This window comes from Zerene cesonia, chromosome 14, assembly GCF_012273895.1.
Source record: "Zerene cesonia ecotype Mississippi chromosome 14, Zerene_cesonia_1.1, whole genome shotgun sequence".
Lineage (NCBI taxonomy): Eukaryota > Metazoa > Arthropoda > Insecta > Lepidoptera > Pieridae > Zerene > Zerene cesonia.
In genome coordinates this window covers 3,094,105-3,117,542 of record NC_052115.1, presented here as the reverse complement: position 1 = coordinate 3,117,542, position 23,438 = coordinate 3,094,105, and the positions used below count along the sequence as shown (strand labels likewise).

Here is a 23,438-nt window from a genome sequence, read left to right as displayed (position 1 = left end):
TTTCTGGAAAGAATAAGGTACTGCGATATAAAATCTACTTAGGATTGATAGCTCGTTGTACAATGCTCGCTTATTTAAATGTATATGAACGAGAAAGCAATGAAAAGTCGCGATGCATTCGAAAATCCAGATAACGACTCAGAGCTCGATATTAAAACCCAGGGTTAGTAGATAGGTATGTGGTAGTAAACAATGAATGTCATTCGTTCAATCGTTCGTTCATACAGTCTATGATTTATTATTTTCGTGTTGTGACGATTTTCACAAATTTTGAGCTAAAAGGTGATATTTTTTATTTGAATATTGAATAAATATAAATTTGTTATTTTTTGTGTAATTCGTAAGAGGTATTACCCAATCGATCTGAATATTACCTACAACAAATATGAGTGACGTTCCTTATTTCTCGGAAGACAGACCCGTAGATGTAGGATAAACAATACATCTTGATCTTTGTAATAATTTGTATTTCGCCGTGTTAGCAGGTAAATTCTTTTATTGACGTTAATATGTATGTTTATTTAAACATGGGGCGCAGAAAATCAATATATTGTTTAAAGCTAATATATATATGCACTCAATGATTTCTAATCGATAGACATGAATGTGTCTTAAATTGTAATATGCATGAAACTTGTACATGTTATTTTTTTATATGTTGTTTTATATGAGGGTAAATGTTTATTGAAACAAGGGGCAAGTCTCTTGAATGCTCATTTATATTATAGTTTGTGGTAGGTAGTGGATACTTTGTTTGACATTGCTTATCATATTTATGGTTATTTCCTTCCAAAAACCCAATAAATGAGCGTTCAATAGTCACGTGTTTAATGAAAAATCTGTTATTAAATAAATGTTTTTGTATAATATTATATTTAATGCTTAAAAAATATTTTCAGATTTAATTGCTCAGCCTGTGATCAATGTTTATTTACGCAAATTTTAAATGTACCTTAATATAATTTTAATTATATTATGAAGATGATTAATTCTATCTTTATTATTAACAATGTCAAAACAGAACATACAGTAACCGAAGTATGAATCACAATTATTATAAATTAAAAGCATTATAAAAGATATTCACTTCTTTGAATAGGGTTTAGCGGCGTCAGTGATGTGGCGCCATGTTTGTTAAAAAGAATGAATGATTAATGAAATCATTCCTTTGATGTCTTTGTTGAAATTGTATTTAGAATAGCAATTTAATTGTATATTTTGGGTTTAGTATCAATCAACGATCTTGACTTCTCTTGACTGAGAATCATTTAGTAGTATAAATCACTCAATACCCAGAAATAATACGTATAGTAATTTACTTTACGACTATAATTAAATCATAGTGCAAAATAATATTTATTTATCAAAAAGGATACTTTCAAGCCTTTCATTCACAATAATGAATTATATAAATCTTAGGAATTAAAAGATAAGGATAGCTATATAATGTTCAAAAGAAATGCAATGCTACTGCTGATTGTTTCTTGGAAGTCCACGTAGATTAAAAAATAACGTATCAATTTCCTGAGTTCTGCATATCGTGATCAGAATAAGCGGATTCTAATTGCCTACTTTCCCGTCACCGGCTAAGATGGCGTTACTGCTCGTTATTATTAGTATTAAGACTAGTTATCGTGCGACCTGCCTATCCTCTAATTATGCAGCCGCAGGTCCCAGAAAATAATATGCATTTATCAACCGTTAATATGTATGATACGATCAGTGAACGAGTGAATGAGTGAACGATTCATAAGAATTTTTATACAGTATTAAATAGTATGAGGATACAAACCTTTATCGTTTAAAAATTCGTATTTGTCATTAACGACAGCGTAATTATTCTTTTATATAAGTACGTTATTTCAAAAGCGTTGATATTAATGTCGTTGTAGCTAATTATAGGCATTTAAAAATGTCACCCTCTCCCAATTAAACTAAAATGATAATCAATGTTATTTAACAATAATCTTTATCATAGAGAAATAACAATAATTTAACGTTTAAACATTAGTATTGTTCTCACAATTTAAAATCTTTATTATAGTATAATAATAGTGTTATTAAACGGCATTCATTTTTTATTAGGACCGCTTGTTACCTGCAGCTCTACGGTTGTGAGTTCAGAAATATATAATTATCGTAATTCGATCAAATCATCCTATATTAAACAGTAGCGATTTCATAGGAACAAGGAATGGTATGGAGTGGTATCATGAAATTTTAATGGATAAAATTTGTGGCATTTGTTTCTATCGTTAACAAATTTTGCTAAAAATTATGGTTTCTCATATCTTTCGCAACACGTAGAACAAATTAATATATTCAATATAATAATACAATAGAGCCTTGATAATACAATAACATAATATAATTTTGATTGTTTATGCTCTATAAAATAATTTAACACATTTTTTAATATATTTTATTTTATTTTATGAGATTTATAACAAACTAAACCACGAGGTAGATTATGTAGGTACGAGGATAAATATATGATATACATATAATAACAACAAATCAAATATTAAACAACATTCAAATATTAACACAAAAGCTCCTCTGTTCCAAACGGTTAGCGGATAGCGTGATAGCATCTTGATCGGCGTGAGAAAACGTATTATATCGCACGCTGGCGTGATTGACGCTGGATTATTTTCGCCATTGCAGTGATTGCCGCAATCAGAGTGTAATGCTATATCGTACTTATCAATTATACTTGTTAAGATGTTAGGGATGTGATGGGCATAGAGAACAGACGATTGTTTTGCTATGGGTAATGGGTATATCGAGGGGGGAGGGTGCCACGACACAGAGAGAGAGTTATTGAGGAAAAAAACCAACAAAAAAAAACCTATAGAATTGACAACCTTTTTGAAAGCGTCGGTTAAAACGAATCCAAATGAATTCATTCTTTTTTTATTTTTGTCATCTAAAATTAATGTTTAGTACTAAAATAAAGGTTAGTTACTGAAATTATTAATGAGAATTGAAGTTGGACGATAAAAATATTAATTTGCAAGGAATTAGCCGAAGGCGTTCGTGAGAACATGTAAATTGACTGATGCTTGATTCTGTACGAGTGCATTCATCATTTGGTTTTCAAAGGAAATCGTTTATTCTCTACTAGCTTTTGCCCGCGGCTTCGCACGCATTAATTCGGAGTAGTTTAATAGATGTTATTTTACATATAAACCTTCCTCTTGAATCACTCTCTTAAAAAAAACCCATCAAAATCCGTTGAGTGCTTTGATAGATTTAAGCATACATAGATACCTAGGGAAAGAGGGACAAAGAAAACGACTTTGTTTTATGCTATGTAGTGATAACTAGTTTTTAACCGACTTCAAAAAAGGTGAAAATCAATTCGGTGTGTGTGTTTGTAAGATCGCAGAATTGCAGTATTTGTATGTGTTAACCTTTAACAGACTTTACTTTGTTAGTAGAGGTATCTTGGGTTTCTATGCCAGGCTTCTACGTATATATGTAAATAATCTTTTATAACTTTTGATTTTGTAACGGATCTTTGTTGTCCATGTCCATGTCCATGTAATGTTAATTTTAATCCTGTTAATTAAGGTATATTATTATTATTAACAGCTTTTTAAGTACATATGCCAAATATCAGAAGTGTTCCTATATATGTTGGTTTGTTTGTTTGTGTTGTATTTACTATCTTATTAATATTACAAGTTTTTACAATATGCAGTAGGAAAGTTATATTTTAGGTTTATTTACCTAATATATATTGCGTTTATGACAATAATATATTTCATATTGCAGCTGTCGTTAGCATAGTGATTTACAAGACGAAATGCGATATTTTAATGAATGTTGTATTAATTTTAGCAGTTTCTAATTATAATCTGACAAAAATATATCCTGTATTTTTAATTTTGTACACCCCTGTATGTGAAGCTAACCGATGTTTTCTTTTTGTGCATGTAATAAGCAGATTGTTTGAAGTATTGTAAAAACAGGTAAAGCATTTATATTATTTTCATTGAAGCTCTTGTAAATATAATTAAAAAGCTTTAATTCTAGCAATTTTCTATTTTATTTTTTTAATTTTTTTTTAACGTATATCGACTGTGTACTCATGATGATCCAACAACATCAGCGATGCTGAATTTTTAGTTTACATCATCTTATTATCGTGATATTAGATATTTTTCTTTTATTGTTCAATTAGAAGAATGACTAAAAGTAATAAGGTCTTAAAATTTATTGTTTTATCACATTATGATCTGTTAAATTTTTATTAAAATTTATAAAGCTGTTTTTTTATCTACGGGGACATTCGAAAGCAATGTTCGAAATTTAAAATAAACCAATTCGAGCCAAACCATGGTGGTGTCAAATCATGACGCAGATAAAAGTGCTATATTCGTCGATTCCACTTTCTTTGGGGACACTAACAAAGATCCATAAATTATTTTCGATTCTATCGCGACAGGGAGCGTGGCAAGCTCCCGCCTAAATATTTAAATTTAGAACGGCGAAGGGATGCGACATATGTGTCGTAACGCATTTGGCGAAATGTGATTACGGATGGTAATTAATGAGCCGTTTTTATAATGATTATTGCTTTTTTCGATTGAAGAAGTTAAACAAATTTTATTAATTCTATAATTTGTACAATAGCGTTCAGCAAGGTTCGAAATTATAACGAAAATATATACGACATGCGATGTAGGATAGCTACGTAGTTAGCAATTATTCTGCTAACTGCTGCTAAAGAACGTGGTGCTATGGGCATATAGGAAAACAAATTTTGACTTACGCCATATTTTTTATCCGACGAAATTATTCGAAAGTGAATGTTTACTCTGCATTGCAGCATATAAACTAAAACTGCAACGTCACTGTTGGTTGGAGTGCAAAACAATTAGGTGTTTTGTACTAGGATATCGTGTCCGATTACAGAATTCAAATTCAAAAGCACAAAACAGAAAATCTACAAATACACAGATTAAACATGAAATCAGAGAGTTCAATACGCAAAGATACGTCAATAATCGCCATTTCATATGCAAACGAGACGTTTCGGGATCGGCGATCCTTTGTAATTATCAATTGTACTCGTGAAAGTGTTGTACCGTTGCCCAACCGTGTCCGTTTTGTCCAGCCTCGAGAAATAAAGCACGCTTTCAATTGCAGACTAATTATTCCAACACGAGAAACTCATTCGGCCACGTTAGTTTTTACGTGTACAGAGAGATTAGTCGACTGAACGACTATTCAAACTCGCATTGTGGTGACCGATAATGATGATATGTTAAGAAAACTTACATTTCTGTACATAATGGAGCGTTGAAAAGGTCTCTTATAAAATTTAATTTAGATTCCGCGCTCGTAGCGACGCGGTGTCACAGGCTTCTGCTCGTGAATAAATTATGGCCGTACATTAATTTATTGATTGTTATTCAAATTCGGTTTCTCAATCGCCGCTTGTTAGATGTGGTTCGTCCGACTTTTTGTTAGCTAATGTTAGTATAACGTATCTTTAATATCTACATAAATATTGTATCTATTAAAAATGTATAATTTTATATGTAGCCTACCTACGGATCATCTGGTGGAATAAACAATATTATTTAAATTAAATGTAGTTGAATTGTCGTTTAAAAGATGTTAATTAAGTCAGATCTGAATACTAATTCCAAACGCCTCTTTGTAAACAGAAAAACGTTATTTATTTGTAACTTTTATAACTCAGTTAAATTAGCTCCATAATTATGTTTTGCTATTAAAATATGAAGTTATATAAATGATACTTGAAGGTGACACGTTAACAATGTTTTGAATCGTAAATTGTTGTCGTAATTATAATAACCGCCATTTTGTCGGTTTGCGCGGGACGCAGCGATTGGTCCACTGAAAACCGATCCGTTTTATTATTCAACGCGGAGATTTCTTAGAACGCACACAAATACGCTTAATCATGTGACTAATAGGTAGGTTATATGTGACAAAAGAGTTTTTATTCGATGCCTCGGTTAATTGTTCTGAAGACGTGATTTTAATATATCATGCATGTTGTGTGGAGGCCTTTATCGGCGATGCTAATTGCCAGCGTCTTTTACGTGATCGGAAAGTGTAAATGGTGGTATTGTCTGTTTGTTGTCGCTGTTTATTGTTATTGAACTTCAGTTGAAATCTTAATTAGACTGAAACTGTATTACATTGTTGGTAAATAGGTATTGGCTGTTGCCGTGATATTGGGCGGCCTTTTATTGATTTGGTATGAATAATGTTTGAAAGTTTATTACAAAGAATTTTAACTTAAGTTATTTGTTAACTTCAGTCGAAGTTTGGCGATCACTATGAAAGAAAGAAAAAAGGATCAATGATGCATTTGTCATATCCCATTGTGCGCATACACATTGATTAAGTCAGGAGCTAAATTATTATAATTTTTAAGCTTGTTGTTAACTGCTTGCGATATTTCAAACAAACATTTCACTTTACTTTATTTTTGTATGACATCTGAACTAAAATAAAGGAAAACTATGAAAACTGAATTTATTACCAGTCATCGGACATAGTTATCGACATATTGGGAAACCCAATAACGAGAACTAAGTATATGAGTAAATATATTAATAGTTTAGCGTCTTTTATCTAAATTATAGCGGTACTCATATCAGTAGGTATAATATGTTTGTTTGTGAAACCAATGTCAGTTCGATTATGAATAATCAAAGCAGTGATGGCTGTATCCTATATATAGTTATTTGATACTAGACGCTCGTCCAGACTCCGCCCGGATATCAAGAGAGTCGAGATAAGAAGTATCCTATCACCTGTATACTACTTGTATACCAAATTTCATCAAAATCCATTCAGTGGTTTCAGTTGATTGACGGTCAAATATCCAAACAAACAAATTTTCAGATTTATAATATTAGTGTGAAGTGTGATTATGTTCTTTACTTTCTAGATTTAATGTACTTAGGTATAAGCTATCAGCATTCAATATATCAGTAAATACTAAGTGAGGTCATCATTGATGTATTAAATATTCCATATAAATAATAAATAATATTTCTTTATTTGTTTCAAAAAATTTTTAACATAATATAGATACATATATTGCATTGAACCCCACACTAGGATGACCCCCCTGCATTAATCCCCATGTTTTGTGTTTATTTTTATTTAAAAAGGAAGGTACCCAAATAAAAACCATCAAAAGACTATATTTATTTAACTCTAGTTTTACTACCTAATATATTAAATAAATTTACTTTTTCTTGTACTACAGTAGGTACAAACAGAAAAGGCATCTTTTTTAAATTATTTGAACGTTACGGTCATTTCGCCTTATATATCACGGTCATGTCAGTGGAAAACAACGTGAATGACTGTCAGTTTTGTTCAGTACGCTTCGATGTCACATCGGTGGTCCCGACTCCCGCAGCCTCCCGACCTTCTCTATTTGTTAATAAGTCTATGGTACTGAGTACTGGCGCACGCGCAATTCGTTGACAAAACAATAATTTTGAATATTGTCTATAGATTCAATACGTTAGATTTTTTGAAACAATTGCGTATATTTAAATGTACAACGTACCATAGAATAAAAACTTAAGAATGTATATAGATAAGTATTTTTTCATATTGAATATATATTTCATTATTTTATCGACATTAAATATGAAAATATGAAACATGAGTTATAAATTACTCTCGTAAGTAATTGGTAACAGAACGATTTTATGAACATAAATAAATACGTGGATTTGATTGAATATTTCATTAACGTATCGATAATGAAATTAAGTTTACTCCTAGTCATGCTTAGAATTACATTAGTTGCCTTATTACTTACTCCAAATAGAAGTTTGAACCTTACAATAAAATAATCATGACTATAAAAAAACTGTTTATATAAAAAACTAGCTGCGCCCCGCGGTTTCACCCGCGTAAGTCCGTATCCCGTAGGAATATCGGGATAAAAAATAGATGTTGGCCGATTCTCAGACCTACCCAATATGCTTACCAAATTTCAGAGGAATCGGTCAAGCCGTTTCGGAGGAGTATGGCAACGAAAACTGTGACACGAGAATTTTATATATATAAGATAATGGTGTGGATAAGCAAAGGCTTATATTCTATAAGAAGTTCTTTTATACATTGATCTACACTTATATTATAAACTTTGGTATTTTTGTATGTTTGTAACGTTTCCACGCAAAAACTACGGCCGTTTTCGAAAATTCTTTCACCATTAGAAAGCTGTAACTTTACAAAGTTTCATAGTTTATATGTGCCACAGGCGGGCAAAAGGCGGGCCGGGGCGAACAGCTAGTAAATATTTATAATATTTATATCCAAACTATTAGATCAAGTGAGACGATGAGAGTTAAACATAAGTAGTTACGCCTCGGAAAGCGGAGCAGTTTTATTTTATTCGGAAATCTGCTTGTAATAATATCCTTGAAACTCTAGATTCATATAAAATATACGATATATTTGGTATCAGAAAATATTATGTGTCGGAAAGTTTTGTAGTATTGTATTATGTTCAATACAACCTATTCTCAGACCTGGCTATGAATAAAAAGTCATTTCAGATAATTTGATTCCAAACACTAACACGAGAACATATGTTGATTACTAATTCAGTATGAGCATATCCGAACACACCCTGAGAGTCAAGAATGATACTAGTAGATACTCTTTGGTGATACTCTGTGTCATCATCGCTCCCGCGTTACGCTGTTTGCTCACTTCACACCACTCGGAGGCTGTGTTGTCTGTGCCCTCTTAATTGCCCTTAACTATGTGTGGTCTGGGACCACAGTGATTGGGATTGTCCTTCAATTCGAATGGACGAATGTTTAAGTTATTTATAAAGAGTTCGCTATGGCTTTTATATAGTTGCGTTAAAACGCAAGTTATCTTCTGAATCAAGATTGATAAGAAAAGGATTGTCATTAATTAATCCGTTAAAACAATATTTAATTAAAAAAAAAGAAATCAGCTTATTTTTGCTCCAAATACTTCTTTTTGTTATATTCTGGTATAACACATAAAATGTTATGTTAGTACTTCAACGATGCTGAACTACTTGGAATTCAACAAACCTTTAATTCTTATAATAATTTAAAAATACCTACAAAATTATTAGGATTTAAAACACATTTACATTTACAGAAAAGTTTCCTCGAAGCGCTAATGTATATGCACCACGCCCCTTCCTGCCGCAGAACTGCTGTCGCTAACTTTATACATTTTATTATCATTAATATTCAGATATTATTGTTCCATTTGAGAATAAATTTTATGTAAAAACCTTTTTTATCGGTAATACTAAAAAATTATTTCTGTATTCGATAATAACGCTTCATTTTGTTGAGGAAAATCATGTTTGAAAGGAAATCTACAAATTTCCTGTCATTGATCATTCAATATTGATACCTAATTCGCTTTAAATTAGACGTCTTTTTTATAATTTCATGACTTATCTCATTGTTATTTATGAAACTAAATTTCCTTGTCATGCTACAAATTTCATAACCACTTGAAAACGGTTTTCAATATAGAAAAGCGAATTAAACCAAATGAAATATAAAAACATCAGAACCATTCGCTGCGTACCAAATTTAAGTTGATTTAAAATGTAAATATTTTGTTTGGTACTGGCCTAAACCACTATGAAGTTTGTTTAGTAACGCTGCAGTGGATTCCGATGGATTTTTTACACAATTATTGTATTTGGGGAATAAAAATAAATATAACAGTGTGGAGTAGCTATTAGCATCGCTGCTGAAGGTTTGCTTTTTATATAAATATGTAGGAAAAGTTTCGCGGTTATGCTTGAGGTATATTGGGTCAAGATCGGAGTAGACTTAAAACTGTTTTTTTCATTAAAATAGTTGTTATTTCTTTAAATTTATATGTAATCCGAAAATATTGTCATCTATAGCAGCCTTTTAACTGCAATATAAATATTATGTCAACATAACATGGAATTGCTGCTATGTTTTGTGCGATGAGTAGGGGAGCCCGAACCAGTATCCTTTTCCTCATCCAATCCATTCCTTTGTCCCGTCGTCGAATCTGTTTTATCCCATACTTAATTATATGGCGTATTCGTAAAATTCCATTTTATATCTTAATTTCTGTATAAAATTTTTCGACATCCCTAATTATTTGTTAAGCGCCAAGATTTAATATTCTCGACTCATTAATACATTCAATATAGTAGATTCCAGTGATCAATCAAGTCATTTGGAACCGACCTTAATTACGGTAAGGTAATATTTCCACAAGCATGTTTGCTGATGCTGTTGACACAGATCTCTACATCATCTCAGCAGCTACCTGATTTAAATCATTAATTATTGATAATAAAATGAACATTTTTCTCATTCGGTATGTAAGTTCTCCGTGATTAGCATTTCTTGACAAATGAACACTTATCGCGTTTTTGACATTCCTATTTTTTTTTTTATTTTATAAATTTATTGTTTTTATTAAAGGTTCAATGTGGGTCCTTTCAGGTCGACGTTAATTCAGGTAAATTACATGACTTAATGAATTTATGTCCTACTTGCTGCGCCCCGCGGTTTCACCCGCGTAAGTCCGTATTCCGTACGAATATCGGGATAAAAAGTTTCCTATATGTTATTCCAGTTGTCCAGCTATCTACGTACCAAATTTCATTGCAATCGGTTCAGAAGTCTTTGCGTGAAATAGCAACAAACACACACACATCCTTACAAACTTTCGCATTTATAATATTAGTTTATGTCCTTTAATATATGGGTCCACAGTTCACTGTCATTGCGTACACTAGATATTGTGAAATACACTCTTCGGTTCAGGGCACATCAATTCCATCATACTAGCCCTAGTGAGTTATATTGGATAGAGTCATTTATTTGCAGTTTACTATCTTACCTTCTTCATGTTAAAATTCGCTCAATCACGCCCAAAATAATGGGAGACATCGAGAATGTTCCAGTAAAAATAGGTTACCCCTTATCAAATTACGGAAGGTCATCAAAAGCTACCAGTTTACCTGTAAAGTATACTAAGTGTTATTGTGTTGTTTTACGAGTCGATGTTGACGGATGACCGTGTGTGGTCTATTGACCGCCTTGCCATAGATAAAACAGCTTATTCCTTACGAATAACAGCCGCTAATTTAAACTTTAAATCACAGAAAATAAGACCTAGATTCACGTAAATAGAAAAAGGGTTGGATTTTAACATAACAGTCACTTTGAGGTATAGCGAAAGTGTTAAATCTGGTTGTAGTATAAACACAAGCAATTTGATTTCAATTAAGGGTAGAAGCGGTATATTTATGCGTATGTAAATCAGATGAAATTGCGACCGAAACCACGCCAGACGCTGCGTGGGTGAACAATTGTTCCATGAAACGATAATAATAAGAAAACTGGTTATGCAATTAACATTTTAGGTTTTAATGTCTGTATTTAATCATCTGCATCACAAAGCTTCACCAGTAGTACGTAGGTAACAGTCTTCACTTGTAGGTATATGAATGAAACAGAAACTGACCTACCGCAATTGGAAAGTTTCAATAACCTTATTTGCATCTGTATTTTACCATAACATAAGACGCTCACAATATTGCATGCGTTTCCGTAAATAGCATCACGATTTGACTCCGTTGAAATAATTAATAAAACTGGGCGCCATTTGTAAGCTAATGACAGCTGTTTGACAGGTGACTATCGCGCCATCTAACGAAAAGAGTGTAATCGAGCGTGGTCTATACGTCAAACGTTGTGATGGCCGCCGTTTTTTGATTTAGTGTCTCTGTTGTGGCGCACTGCATTGATTTATCAATTATTCCTGGCATCCGAGTATGGTATTTTTAAGCCACGATCTTACTTTCATGTCATAACATTTGAAATTAATCATTAATTACGAATGTCTCAATGTATGTTCGTATTATCTGATTTGGATGAGTAATTCTTTAATATCATACTTGTCATTTAGTTTCATACTTCGATAACATAAAAACTTACCAATGTCAATAATAATTAATTAATAATATCTGATGGTATTGAAACCTGCCAAGGCTTCATAAATAAATTTAGCGCGCATATGCGTGCGAAGAAAGAGAAATTTCTGAATAGGTGAATAATCCTGGGAATTATTGTTACTCTTTATAAGTAGGAAGGATCTGCTCCACGGGGTACTGACTTTTTATCTGAGCTTGAATTGTGATAATAATTTATTTTGCTATTATATAATCTATTACTGAATCAATACTTTTATGTTTTACTTATGAAAATGTAACAATGGATACGCTCTTGAATATGTTTTAGCTCGTTGGAAATTCTTGTACATAGTGATGTCAAAAGTCAACATTGTTATCAAATCATAAATCTTAATAACGAATTCAAGATTATTCAGATTGACGATCGAATTAATTTGATTTATTCAAAACATGGCTTGTGGTGAATAAACCTATATATTATTAAAATACAATGCCAGTTGACAGATCGTAGTCGATCGATTAGGAAGGATTCTCGACTATTTTAAACTGGTTTTTGTTGATTTGTTTTATTTAAATCGACACGACTTATTTGAACGATATCGAGAAGGGTTTATTGATTTTTGGGCTGTTTACTCTGATGAGCGACTTTTTCCAAATTTGATTTAAAAATAAGAGACCCTTTTTTTGTTTAACTATGTACCAGGATGTCATAAACAAACTTTGACCTATTGAATCGATTTCTTTGAAAATCGATTTGTTTCACAGGACATAGGAAATAGTGCTTTACCAAAATAGAGAGACGATTTTAGTTTTAAATCATTTTTTTTTTGGTAATATATGTACTATTATTCTTCTCTTATCTGTATTTTTAAGTTTTTGTTATGTACTAATGTTGTGAGAACTAAATAAAGATGATTTTTATTTATTATTACAACGATTTTAAAAATAAGCATCAGTTACAGGAGTGATGTATTCTTATTCGTCATGTATAAATCGATATCCATCATCGAAATAAATATTCGTATTAAATTAATGATGAGCGGTTCGTGATATGTGACATTGGGCTCAATTCAAGATGTGGGTCCTTGATTAATAACTGTAGATTAATCATTCGTAAATCGATTTTCTGTTATTTAAGTATTCGATTGTAAATGGAACGTTATGATATATTTGGTTTGGTTTGTGTCTGGTTATAAGTATTATATATATTCTTTATAAATAAAAACGAATCGCCATATGTGTTGCTAAGCGTCAAACTCGAGAACGGCTAGACTAATGAGACTATTTTTTTAACGTTTTGTTAAGGTACAAAAGGTTCTAATAGAGATAAAAAAACATACCGCGGATGAAGCCGGGGCGAACCGCGAGTTTATAATATTTGTGTCTAAGACGGCAGTGGTAAAGTTAGAGTATACTGGACTCGCAATGGACTTGAATTTGAATAAAAATTGATATAACCTCGAAATTATAAGCAATATAAACAAAGTTATATATAGTACAGTTACGATACAAAACTTTTGTCTCTTCATCGATGTCTTCAGTGTTCACACCTTTAAACCGCACTGTATCTTTGCTTTTTTCCTATTATTATTATATATATTTTTATATTTCTGTACAAAATACTGCTGTATTTTTTATTTATTTGCTTTGTTTATATTATACAGGTTCTTACCAACTTTTTCCTACACTAGTCTCTTTTAATAATATAGTTTTGTTTTTAGTTCGATTGTCTTTTTTGTCTGCCTTGAGGGTTCTGACAGAATCAACAGCGATGTGGGTCAGTTCAAAGCATATGCAGAGCCTGGACTATTTCCACAGTTACACCACATCTACTAGCTAAATTTATCATTTGTATATCTATATTGCGTTCATGTTCTCCTAATATCTTCTTGTGGACTTTTAGGTTTTCTTTTTATATTTTTACTTATACATAAATAAACCTTTGTAATGTCTATGTAAAGGATGCGCTCTTGAGTGTTAAATTAAATGGTATGATTTTTATTCAACTTTAAAAAAGCAAGAAGACGATTTGTTCTTGAATATTCCGCGGTTAATAGTCCACCGTTTTTCGCGCGTTTTCACTTATATAGATGCGGGATTGGCTCAAAGGTTTCTCAACCCATTAACATGTTCAAGTACAGTTACAAAGTCTGGTATCCGTTTCATTATTGTGACCTATCTGCGGTTTTCGCATTAGTTCCTAGTAACTTTACGATCACCACAAACTCTGGGTAATTAAACGGTGGTCGGACCTTTAACAGCAATGTCTATTGTTTATATATTACGAAATAACTATGTAAATATGGGCATATGTGCTTGGCGTGCAATAACTGTTAAATGTTCTTTCTTGATTGTTGCTACTAAAGAATAAGAAGCAGAAAATATCCTGCAAAAAGACAAATTAATTGCCTCACATTGTAGTCTTTGCAATTTGCTTTATAGATACATTAAATTTAAGACAGTTCTTAGCTCTTACACAGGACCATTGCATAGGTTATACTTTCTATGTTGGTTTTTGAATAGATTTCATAAGTAATTAATTCATTTCTCAATTTTTGCTTCTAAAGCAAATTTTAACGATTTCTTATATAAATATCGAAAAATGTTTTTAAATTTTACTTATTATAGATTAATATTTGTATAATATTTATAAGGTACATTGACTAGGTCGATGGAACAACAAGGTGTGATCTTGCGACACAAGCGTGACATCAACTTATCTATGCATGTCATTACATGGTTCTCAAAGGAAATGACATAAGTCGGCCATCTTTTATTCAAATACTTTGAAAACCACATCCGTTCGGCGCTTATATTCGTCTAATGACCGATAGAAAAAAATAATTTAAAAGAATATTTGATTTAAACAAACAAAATATTCAACGGACTGATCGGCATGGATAAATTGACAAGGATGCCTTTAAAATAAATTATTAATGCGTATGAATATACACAACAATAAATCAAACGATTTTTATAATTTTAAAATCGGTTTTGCGATGCCATCATCGTTCCATCGCTATTGCTTATACAACAAGCAAATGTAATTAATGCACCATAAATATATTACATATAGACTTAAGTTAACATGAAATGACAATTGCGGATTTGCGATTTCCCTTTATATGACTCAAGTCAAACACAAGCATCACAAAGAATGAGTATTGCGATGGCTGTTTGCCGTTTACGGAACAAAATGTAAACAGCGCAGTGTACAGGACAAATTACGTTTCACACAATTTTTATGCAGTGCGTCAGTTAAACGGTCATCGATTTATGGATTCCAAATAAATATTAAACGTCTGTTTGGTTTGGGATCGAACACTCGCGGGTAAACGACATGTTACATTTTAAGATTCCCCGAACTATCACCCTTGAGGCGGTGCGGCCGCGCCTACACACGCCGCGCAATAAAACTGATCGATTATTACCTATTTGTGTGAAAAGCGGAAGGGAAGGAAAGCGCTGAGGTGTGTTGGCCATGGCACGAGCTGCGTCCGCCCGCGACGCTCGTGAGAAATGTCAATATTTGGCCGCCTCGCGTTGCTACGCTTCGAAATTGTCTCAACGATTTTGATATTTCCCAATGTCAAATATTGGGTTAATAGACTCGAAGACGCTGTACCGACGCTGTATTAATTGCTCATCGATGGTGTCGTGCACGTAAAAGAGAGTCAACATCGTCATCTCAATCGTATTACTAAAAGAACTCGTTTTTATTTGCACTTTCTATACGTAAATAAATATGTATAAAGGTATTACGCCGCAGAATCTGGCACGCGTCAATCAAATGAAAAGTATAAGAAACCCAGAGATTTGTCACTCCGCCATTTTAACTCATTTAAGTACAATACCTGACGCCATTTTGGTGACAATAATTAACAGACACGGGTACGTCTTCGAGCGACCGCTTTCTAGTTTTTGTCTCACAAAATAATTATCATTACAATAAGGAACACGATCTCTTTCTATTTACCGGTGTTGCGGTATTTTGAATAAAATTACATCAATTCGTCGTAGATTGCGGTGTTGGAAATTGAACGATTCTACGTTACCTATTGGACACGTAGTCTATGTACTATCGAGTCATGTAATTGACCGTAAACGAATGGCGCTAAAAATATTTTAGCGAAACATTTGACGCGTTAAACAGCTGTTGAATGCGAGTTCGCGCGCGCCACGTCCAGTGTGCCGTCATGTGTGCACGGTCTCGTCGTGCCGTCAATGGGTCAGGTTATTTACCTCTCCTTATCACCTTTTGTTTTGCTCAAATACTCGGCTCATTCCAAACGCCTGCAACTCGCTGGTGTTCTGTAACTTCAAGACTCGCAGACGCGAGCGCTTAAGGAATTGCGTATGAATTTTAAACTATTGAAAACTAAAAAGCTATCCATTGTATGTTTGTCGAGCCTATCGAAGGTTGACGACAAAGTAAAATAGAAGCTTATTGAAAGGGATGGCCAACAATAAAAGCATCGATGGCCGATCGGCGATACAGGTCCTTGTGTCCACATTAGCATCTCGAGGCAGGAGTGTGTGCAAACAGCGAGGGTCATCTGATGAAATGTTCAAAGGCTTTTAGTTCCCGAGAATTATTAAATGAAGCCAGGATCGTAATGTAAACACGGTTTGTTTGTCGAGACAAGAACCTGTTGCTTTGTCGACTTTTGATGCGTGCTTCGACTTATTGGCGGTTATTTTACGTGCGCTAATGTTAATGTTAGAGCGGCAGTTAACGTTACTGCAACATTGTGCCGTGATCCTCGGCTGAGCCACATCGCTTTGTCCGATTTCATTCAGTGCTTTTGATGAGTGCTTTTATGTTGCGTTATATAAAACTTCATTGTGGCAATAAAAACGGATACTTGATGGTTTATAATGTGGTAAAATTACACTACGATCAACTAAGAGATGCTAATAATGAAATACAATCGGAAATTCCTCGAAACTTACGTAATCCTTAGAATTTTCTTTATCTCCAATGCGTTGCACAAACGTGTGACGCAACGGCTTGCGAACTGTTCGGCTTGTATCTATGCAAACGTATCCCGTCTATGTAAATAGAAGGTAGCAAGGGTCCCGGGTGCTAATTCTCTTAATGTGTGGACAAAGCTCGTCGTGACTGATCCTGCTAATAAACCTTCCAGGGATCGTGAATACGGACATTTACATCACCGTGCCAATGTATAAATCCCTTGTTTCTATTAGTCTCTATTTACGTAGGTCATGTCAACCTAAATTTATAAGGTCTATATCAATACTGGCCAGTTGGTTAATGTATTTCGAAAATCACGCCTTTACAACACATCCATCGGCGTTAACATCTAAATGTTCAATATTTTATTACCGCCTATATTTGTTTTGCATACCAAACTTGTTAAATGTACATGACATCTTTCATTACAAGTTTCTATTTGATTACGCCTCATAAAAGCCGCTCGCATAGACACGATTATGATTTCTATCACAAATATTACATTGTATAAAGTCGGCGTTTCTCCTATCGAGTCATCTTGTCAACTGTCAACAATATTGCGGTGGATTAAGATTCAATATTCGGTGCGTAATTTTTTTCATGAGGTGTGTACTGGTAATCTCGTATACAGCTTAGTAACCTCCATAAGTGTAACTCCATTTATGCCTTCATTGATTTTTAAGCTCCTTAATAGTCCACGCAGTAAAATGCGTCTTAACGGTGTCAGGTTTAAGTCTCTTGTCGCGTATGGTCATATAATTGACGAAAGTGTTAATCAGCATTGGTTCACCCGTTTATATTGGAGGTAATATGGGTTCGGAAATCTTCTGAGAATAGAGCCGAATTCATTCCTTGTTTATCTAAAACATAAGCTCTTTTCCTTTAATGGCCCCGAATTGATGTACCCTTACTTTTACTTTCAGTGTTTTGGTCTTCGAGTATACGTACTAGTATCAGACATTTGTTCAGTGATCTTGTTTACTTGTATTCTATTGCGATTGGATATTTGCTTATTTTTTTAAACGTAAAACTCGTGAAGTATTTGATGTAGTAAATTATTTTGCTTAATATACAGTTAGATAAGAATTAAATAAAAAAGCAAATTTTACAAACTTTTAACTATCGGGATATCTTTCAGATAGCGTATATCATATAAACATATTCAACTAATCGTAACCACATAGTAATTTTGTGTAAGAGAAATTCCGGTCAGCTATATTGACCCGCACTAGCCGCACTTTTCATCAGCTAACTAAACATCTTACAGTTAAAATTATATTATAAAATCACGCGTTGGATTTCGACAAAGGCGCGAGTTACCGATTCTGTTTGCGTTGGCGTTAGCATATGTTGTGCTAACGTGTCCCCAACATGTCATTTTTACAGTTCATCACTCGATAATAAAATAATAATATATCACTATGTTTACATTGCACGAATAAATTTCCGTCGAAACTTGTTTTATATAGGAATTTATTGATAGAGCGTTTATATTAAATTGCGGTCATACTAAAGAAACAAAAAGTCAGACGGAATTCGGTAGCAGTCAAATCCATGAGAAAGTCGTGTTTTTAAATTAGTTAGGTGATGTAGGGTTCCGTAGATTATAGATTGTTCTTTAGAATAATATATTTTATAATTATTCTTTTACTGATTGAAGAGTAAAGATTTACATAAACTGTCAATTAACATGTAAGAAATATTATGGACATAATAATATAATATCAGCTACATAGATTAAGCTTATCAGATGATGAACTTGGATGATGAATTGTATGGAGTTCATGGCTCTCATCATACTGTCCTACTCCTACTAATATTACAAATGCGAAAGTTTGTAAGGATGTGTGTGTTTTTGTTACTTTTTCATGCAAAAACTACTGAATCGGTTGCAATGAAATTTGTTAAGTAGTTAAGTAGATAGCTGAACTACTGGAATAACATATAGGCAACTTTTTGTCCCGATATTCCTACGGGATACAGACTCAACGCGGGTGAAACCGTGGGGCGCAGCTAGTCATATTATACTGACAAGGGTCGCCAGTATTAAATAAATTCTTTACGTTTACTCTGTAAAAGAGTATACAATTGAGTTGATTCTATACTACATGCGAGATTTTTAGTTTTGTGAAGCTATCTATATTGTTTAGTTTATGTACTCATTAGCGACTACTGAACCCCAAAACAGGGCGCAGCAGTGATTGCGTGTCGTTTCGACTCGAACGTTTATCCGAACGAAACATTTCACCGATAATAACTCCACACAATATAATAATGCGAATAATAAATAAAAATGGAAATAAAATAATAATTTTAATGTCGTAATTGAGGGCCGCAGGCATCGCTCGTTTCGTCGATGCTTTTACCTTTAGAGTTTTGTTATTGATTCGCATTTCTGTTTACGATCGGCTGGTTTGGTATCATTGTCTTCTTTTAATTAGATGATACAAAGGAATTTGCGATATAGTATTCAATGAGAAATAATATAAAACTATCAACGTGATATTAAATTCTATTCGACATGACCACACGTGTTGCCATTCATTAAATTATATAACTCCTAATTATATGAGAGTATTCTCCGGAAAAAAAAAAACGATTGCCTGGTAGAGATGGCTTTTAGCCATAAGGCCGCTATTGGTATACTAGTTTTATGTTGCTTTTGTTAAGTTTTTCTCTGATTTATATTTTGTAAGAGTGCAATAAAGAATAAATAAATTAATTATTAAACTAAATAACATTAAATACATATTTAAAGCAACAAAATATAATATGCATAAATAACAATAATACATTTAAATGAAACAAGCATATTTAAAGAGAAATTATATCAGTGCGGCGAAAAGCTACCGCAGGAATAAAATTATTGCGTAATAAGAGCCTTCAGGTGATTCCGTGGTCCGCCATATGCCGTTTTTACAATTGTCGTATAAATTGACCAAATGTAAAAGAAGTTTCCTAATTTACTTTAAAATTTTGCTTGGAATGCAAGGTTTTGATAGGATATCTCTAACATTACTTACAAGTAGGTACGATTTCGTACAAATGGTAAATTATTTTGCTGAATGCACCTTTTAAATGGGAAATTGATTGATTTACGATACTACGTATAAACATCACATGAGATTAATTGGTGTCGATATTCATTTAATATAACCGAATAGAACATTTACCCGTTGAATCGGTTAATGATTTCAGTAAGCATTTGTTTTGATTGCGATACGATTGATTTATAACAAATACCACGAAATAATCACGTGTCGTAACAATGTATAAGAATATTTCTATTAATTAAAATAGATTCGGCGTTCAGTTCGCGATCGCTGACCGGTAATTATTTGTAAACAAGGCATAATTGTCGGTGTTCGATGTAACTCATTGTAAGCATTTGCGTTGTAATTTAGTTATTGTGTCAAGAGTTCATTTGATTTATGTTAAGTTTAATACACATTATTTGACACGTAATGATTTCTGTACGAATTCTTTCGCTTCCAAATATTGGCAGAGGATGTAAGTCTATTTATGATTGAGATTTATATTCAGAGAGTTCTTTGATATTTAGGTAAACGAAATGCAATCGTGGAACAAGTCATCGATAAACCGATGTAGATATGTAAAATACAGATTGGCAAAAACACGCAAGCAGATAAAACGACATAATTTAATGATGCCACCGTATTTTTACTTTTTATAACGTTGCCTGACGCCTCGCGACATTTATAAGTAATTGCCGTTCCAGAAGCTAGTCACCTGCCACTTGGAAATAATTTAAAATGCGACACTTATGAACTTAACATTCTCATTATGTACAAGATTATGTAGGGGCATTTAAGCCAGCCTCGTGTTTTTGCATTGAATAATACAGGTTATCCGAGATCTACAATTATTAGCTGTGATAATGCCCTCTCAGTGCCCTCTCATGGCTATTATTTGTTGCTATATGTTGGTTTTAACGATGTTTGTTGTGGTTTTTTCTGATACCTCTAAACTTAATAATTGCTATGACCTACTAGGCTACAACGACTATACGATGATACTGTTCATATTCCCAGAAATTTCTATAACCCCTATGTATTTCTCTAACCTTAATCTATCTCCCCAGTCAGCCAGATCAGAAGGCGAGTCATCAGGAGAGCAGTCCTGCGAGAGCTCTGACGAGGGTGTAGGCCGTGACGTCAGCATTCCGCAGCACCACCAGCCGATGCCGCACCAGCATAATCTCACCCACCACGCCGCCATGAACCACCAGCAGATGAACCAGTTGAACCACCCTCACCAGAGGAACTCGCCGAGACCTCTGGAGAGGGAAATTAAGGTAATGGAAATGATAAATGGAATCTGTATAACCGCATTTATACAAATGAGGGGAGGATGATTCGATTGTATACCCATCCAAAATACCTATAGTGTTTACTTGTTATTATTGAGTTGGTAATATAATCGATTAGTCACATAAAATGCATCCTTTACAAATGTTTAATTTCCATGAACGTAAATGTAAATTTTTCACATTTTATATGATGATTCTTGATAAAAACACTTCGAAGCCTTCACGCGTATACCACGGTTAAATTATTATCAATCTGCTTCCCAACCATAACTGACCAAGCTACTTATCCAGGTCCGTGATGACTTCGAATCACTGAAGACGTCTCTCCACCCGCACCTATCATCGCTGGCTTCTCTGGCCCAGGGTGCTCCACTATCGACGCCTAACAGCGTGTTTGCGCTTGCGGGCGGAGGCCCGGGCTTCCCTTACGCGCCGCCAGCGTTCCTCGCCCCAGCGCCTCCGCCCCCCGCCCAGCCGGCAGGATCAGCGTCATCTTCCTCATCCGAAGGAAGTGCCGCTGGGTGGAGCTTTGAAGAACAGTACAAGCAGGTCCGTCAGGTGAGTGTTACAAGATAGGATGGAATATTGTATGTTGTTTTGTATCTTTCTATTATTGAGGTGGGAATTTGAACGAGTAAATTTTACAAGCAAAGAAGTCCACTGTCGCACCACATAATATAATTAATATTCTTAATTAAAGCTCTATTTAAACAATGAAGATAATTTAAGTATATATTGAACTAATGAAAGGAAAAGAACAATGTGATAAGTACGTTTATAGCTTATTATCTCTTACCTGTCCCCCTTTGCATAATCGATTCAAATATTGTGACAACCGATAGAATTTCTTTATTACAGGCTTCGTACATAGTAAATATTTATCCCATAACAACATAATCACGGTATATCGGGCTTAACTCTTCGTAACCATTGAATAAGTTATTCATAATCTATATTACGTGTGGCATTCACAAGCGGTTCCTTTATTCGCCACATCGGGGTGACATAACCCGTTTTCCCTTTGTTACATATTTCATTGGTTAGAGGGATTTGAAATAAGCGAGGGGTCATTCCTGGTAATAATCTGTTCAACTCACGTGTGTTCGGCGCATTGGTGAAATGTATAAACACAGCTTTGTTAAAGAAAAAGTTACGTAATTATCATTGTCTATGGGTCTCCTTTTTTGTGTTCTTTATTGTAACTCGTGATTATTTTCCAATCGCATGAAATTTTAAATCTATAAAAAATTACGTCATCTCGTTAATTATTTAAACGAAATATATAATAGGAGTTCAAACTTGTTTTATTATGTTATAAAGCAGTCCATTCACAAACCTTTTTGCGATTATTGGTGGGTATCGCAAAACTCGTATTTTTCTCGTCTGTTTTCAATGAAATGGCGCAGATGGTGTCCGAATTGTGATAATATTACTGTTGCTTTACCAGTAATTATGAGCGAATTGCAAAGAATGAATACTTAAACATGTACCAATAACAAAACTTTTTATCTTTTTTTAATGCTGGAAATAAAATATATTTTAGGCAATGTTCAGCAGCTGTAATGTAAGAGCGAAGTAAGGTAATTTAGCAATGTAGAAACGTCACCATTTTGAACCAAATTAATGATCGCTTTTATCTTCAAAAGTAAATACGGTATGCTCATCTTCAAAGGATATTCCATTGACTTTCGCGTCCTGGAGTATTTAATATTAATGTTGGGCGGTTGTCACTTAAAAATTAATTGTAATTGAGAAATGATAACTGAAAGACTAGCTGCAAATATCCACATTCATTTTATTTTAATCAATAATGGGTCATGAAAAAACCAAAATGCTTTGTTTTCTCAGATTTTTTTTTTTACTTTTTAAACCGAAGCTACTTACTTTATATACTTCTTTATCATCATCATCAGCCCATATATGTTCCCACTGCTGGGACACAGGCCTCCTATGAGGGTTCAGGCCATAATCCACCACGCTGGCCAAGTGCGGGTTGGCAGATGTCACATGTCGTCGAACTTTCAATTCTTGGACATGCCGGTTTCCTCACGATGTTTTCCTTCATCGTTTTAAGCAGTAGTGATGTTATCCACATGCGCAGATAAATTGAAAAATCAATTTATTTCCTGCACGCTCGCCCGGTCTCGAAC

The 23,438-nt window shown here is 33.6% G+C and overlaps 1 protein-coding gene across 3 annotated transcripts in view; it reads left to right on the top strand.

The window, feature by feature from the left end:
• Positions 1-23,438, top strand: part of LOC119832080 (protein dead ringer) — a 98,658-nt gene that overhangs the window by 10,990 nt on the left and 64,230 nt on the right. For 2 of the 3 annotated variants that reach the window (XM_038355690.1, XM_038355691.1), the window contains exons 2-3: positions 21,061-21,273; positions 21,580-21,846. In XM_038355690.1, the coding sequence (XP_038211618.1) occupies positions 21,061-21,273; positions 21,580-21,846 (480 nt within the window). Of the gene's footprint in view, positions 1-3,952; positions 3,978-21,060; positions 21,274-21,579; positions 21,847-23,438 lie in introns of all 3 variants that reach the window. The other variant, XM_038355692.1, reaches the window with a different exon arrangement.